Here is a 4,211-nt window from a genome sequence, read left to right as displayed (position 1 = left end):
GACTCCACTTCCCCAAAGAAAAACTTTTCGTTACCACTCTATTTTTCTCATACCTGGAAGCATATACTGACTGGTTAGGGATCCTAGGATGCCTGTCTCTTTCCTAAAATCTCTGATACATTTCCCTTATTTACTGTTTATCTCACTACCTAATCCTGTAGTCACTGCTTTTTTGTATTGTGATGAGAATATAAAATAAGTGATGACCTGCTATAATAATAGGTCTCCAATCCATCAGTTTTAACCTCCTCCTCGGTCTAATAGAGCTGGGAGATAAATTTCACCTTTTCCTCTTTCCCAAAAGAGTGCTTTGAACTCTTAAATAGTCATAGACAAATAGTAATAATCCAACTTGGATAATTAATTCCGAAGTAATCAAAAACAGATTAACTCTGCGATCTGAAACACTTAGAAATACTGCATTACTCCTACTGTAATTATTTTAACATTTCTACTACCAAGGACATATTATCTTGAAAGACAGAGACGAGCATTTACTTACCAAATCTCAATATTAGAATGTGAAGAGAGAAAATGTACTTCAATAAAAATGAAGTCACTTTACAAGTGACCAATTCAGAAACCTTGCACTATACCAAACATTTGTAAAATAAAAAGTAACAAATAATTTTCTCATATCATTCCCAAACTATCACTGCTTCAAGACTAATCAAATAAAACAAGAAACTGCTCAATGATTTTCCTCAAATTATGGAGAAGCAATAGATTGGGATGATAGAGCTGGAGATCTGAAGCCAGACATCCCCAGTTCAATGTCCTGGCTCCTCCACTTACTTGCTGTGTGATCATGGGCAAGTTATTAATTCCTCAGATTTCCTCATTTTACTCTTCTGTAAATGGCACTAGTACCAGTACAGACCAGCCTCATAGGGCTGTCATGAAGAATGGGTATCACTCAATGCAGCGCCTGCAGCATGCATACTCACTGCTCCGTAACTTACGATGGTTACTCTCAAACCCATCATGAGTTAAAAATGTAAGTAGAAAATGCATTTACACACCTAACCCACTGGACCCCTGAGCTCGGCCTCGCCTACCTTAAACGTGCTCAGCACATGTCTATCAGCCTACATTTGGGCAAGATCATCTCACTGCTGCCCAGCATCACGAGTATTATCACTAGCGTGGGAAAAGATCAGAATTCAAGTTCAGTTCCTGCTGGATGCATGTTGCTTTAATTCATCATAAAGTGGAAAATTCCTGTCAAACCATGGTAAGTCAGGGGCCGTCTATAATTAGTAAATACTCAAAAGATACAAGTGATTGGGTTATCTGTCCTTCACAGAGACGCAGATACTTCAAACCGCAGCTTACTTTGAAGATTCTATGTACTGTAGCAGAAGATAAATCATTTCAGGAACTAGACCCATGGAGGCAGCAAAAGAGAATTGGGACTGATTAGGGAAGAATCTGATCTTGCTGCTTTGAGTTGGAAAAGTACCTGCTTTATCTTTCAAGTAAGAGATTGCTATGGAAAGTGCAGCACTCCACTCTAGTCAAACCAGACTTAAAGGGTGAGACTGCTAGAAACTTTTAGGTTTCCAGTAGCCCATTGAGAAAACCTTTCTCAATGATGCCATCTCCAGTCTTTGACTTGGCGAGGCAGGCAGCGCCCGGTGCTGGAACAGCTGTCACTGTGAGAAGCGCTATAGCTGTGGTTAGAACAGGCATCCGATGCCTGGTCACAGCTCTGGCTGGGCCACCCACCAGCTGTGTGACCTCTGGCAGGTTATTTAACTGCTCCACCTCAGTGTCCTTATCTGTAAAATCTAGATAATGGTTAGCTCATAGGGTTGTTGCATTAAGTGAGTTAATTTATGCAAAGTTCTTAGAACAGGGCCCAACAGAGTAAGTACCCAAAACGTTATGAAAACCTATCAGTGTGAAATATTTCCCTGGGATTAATGACATAGCTGTATAAAAATATATCTTAATCTCACCCAGAAAAAAAAATCCTAAAATCTAGTATTTCCATTTTTTAGATATTTGTATTGGTACCAGACATGAGGTAGTAAGTACAAATGCACAGGAGGAAGTACAAGGATCACATCTTCATGCAACTAACCTCTCGCCTAAAGACCAACCCTGAGGCTAGAAAGGAGTATCAGGATGACCTGCTAGCATCTTTTAGAGAGCTATCGCACATCTGACAGGCACTGGGACAAACATTTTCATTGAACACCTTGTTTCCATCTCCTATGTATAAGCTAGATTTCTCAACTTTCAAACATTTAGTTTCTTCCCAAGTTCTTTTTTAAAAATTAATCAGTAGCATTAAGAATGCCCACAGCATTAACCAAAAGGAGGAATGAATTCTGTGTATCAGGACAGCAATCATCTCAGTAATTTCATACCAATTTCTCACAAGCTGACAAATAGTTGGCTTACTCAGAAAAGCATGAATTGGTGTTTCAGTCTGAAGAATTTTAAAGCAAGCCAAGTAATCGTATAAAATTTAAACTTTATGACCATGTTTGGACCTTTTTACACATTAAACACAATGGAAATGTTCATGTTCATTTTTTTCCCCCAAAGGAAAAATCTCTGAACCATCACTATGTTACACAGTAGAATAAGAATAGGAGTTTAGGAACTTATTCAAGTTTCTAAAGAATGCAAGTAACAGACATGATTTTACTTCCAAAATCTGAAGTCATCAACATTATTCTGTTAGGACTGTGTCTCAGGCTTCACCTAAAAACCCATTAGTCAGATAAAGACAGCCCCCAAGTCACACTGTTTAAAGGGCCTCTGCCCCACCACAACTTCCTGAGATCTGTGGAAAACCGCCGTCTTGTGATCAGGTCCCGCACCGCACAGGCAGTTTTGTAATCAGAAGGGGAAAATGGTGACCGAGTCTATGTGTCAATCAGCTGCAGTCTGCTGATCTGATTAGAAGCCTTAACAAATGCCTGGTGGCGATTGCAAATGACTGCCAAGCATATCGGGATAATGCAGTAGCCCACCGTTTTGGGGTCAGCTCTGGTACAAGAATATAGGAACAAAAACATCTGTAGGTAAGGTATCAGGAAGATCACGGTCCACAACCAGAAGGGCAAGGAGAGTAACCGAGCCTTCAAGGAGTGTGTCCACGTCGTTCCTTCAAGCGGCTCCTCCGGGTGCTGCTGGGTGTGTTCCAAGGCCAGTCTGTTGTACGTCTCATTGATTTCAAACACATAGTAAAACGCTGCCGCGCTTGCTAACAGATACAATCCCACTCCAATCCATCCCATCCGCTGGCGAAAATTCATCATTCTCCATGCTCTGTGCCTGCAAATTAAAGAAAGAAAATAGAGTTAGGGTCTAGGAATGCTGTCAGGGCAACTATTCCAAATGTACTTGCTTTATTTCCGACGACTTCTAAAATACCCCGTTACTACATTTACGGTTTAATATAAATTAAAATTGCATTTGATTAAGACAGGTAAACAACTTACAGGTGGTTTTACGTAATAATCCCGAGGAAGTACAAGACGTTTCAGTGTTTAGGGAGTCTGGTTTTAGGTGAATCCCACAGAATAGGTCACTACCTATGGCTTAAATGGGTCCGGGGCACCTTCCATTAACCCCTTCCCCAACAATTTTTTTGTTAAAAACGTTTCTTTTTCAGACTAATTTTTTTATTTTGGTTCTATATAGTATTTTTGATGCTGGTTATGAAAACAGTTTATAATTATTTTTTCTTCCCATTTTTGTGGTTAAGAATAGTATTTCCTCAGAAAGTTTCTAGATGAAATTATTTAGAATGGTACGTATGTAGCTGGTTTTTGAAGGTAAAGTTTTAGACGAGTATACTCGTCGACGACTGAAAAAAGAACATTTTGTGAAAACGTGTATACACGTTTCTGCCGGGGAAGGGGTTAAAGAACTGGAACCAAAGTGGTTTCCCACGGAACCTTCCACTTTACAGTGCAAATACTTTCGGACTTAACAGGACCGCTTCAGAGCGAGCACCTGGTTCTACGAGTCAGACCACTGTCGGGGCCCCAAGTCAGACAGTAAGCGCATCTTCAACACTTACAAGGGTCCCGAGAATCGTGCTGTTCCCACGGCAAGCGTTAGAGAGTCACTCAGCTCTGAATACTCGGGTGGCTTTGGCATGTCAGAGGGAGCCGCCGTGAAAGAAAGCCCCGGCGTCACCGGCTGGGGCACGGGGACCACGACCCGCCCGGAGCACGAGCTGGCTGTGA

General features: G+C 41.1%; 1 protein-coding gene across 1 annotated transcript; it reads right to left on the bottom strand.

Annotated features, from left to right (window-relative positions):
* Window positions 1-1,989: 1,989 nt before the first annotated feature.
* Window positions 1,990-4,205, bottom strand: TMEM251 (transmembrane protein 251). Its single transcript, XM_006767611.2, has 2 exons — window positions 4,043-4,205; window positions 1,990-3,291 (listed from the first exon to the last, which is right to left on the bottom strand). The coding sequence occupies exons 1-2, from the start codon at window positions 4,120-4,122 to the stop codon at window positions 2,880-2,882; spliced, it is 492 nt and encodes a 163-aa protein (XP_006767674.1). The 5' UTR covers window positions 4,123-4,205; the 3' UTR covers window positions 1,990-2,879.
* Between the last annotated feature and the right edge of the window lie 6 nt (window positions 4,206-4,211).

Source organism: Myotis davidii, unplaced genomic scaffold (genome assembly GCF_000327345.1).
Source record: "Myotis davidii unplaced genomic scaffold, ASM32734v1 scaffold1703, whole genome shotgun sequence".
Taxonomy (NCBI): domain Eukaryota; kingdom Metazoa; phylum Chordata; class Mammalia; order Chiroptera; family Vespertilionidae; genus Myotis; species Myotis davidii.
This window is presented reverse-complemented; position numbering and strand designations above follow the sequence as displayed.

Excerpts from the sequence above, each read along its gene's own strand:
- TMEM251 (XM_006767611.2), bottom strand. The coding sequence starts at position 4,122 with ATGCCAAAGCCACCCGAGTATTCAGAGCTGAGTGACTCTCTAACGCTT. Across the intron at positions 3,292-4,042 it reads GCACGATTCTCGGGACCCTT|GCACAGAGCATGGAGAATGA; the intron begins GTAAGTGTTGAA and ends TTTAATTTGCAG.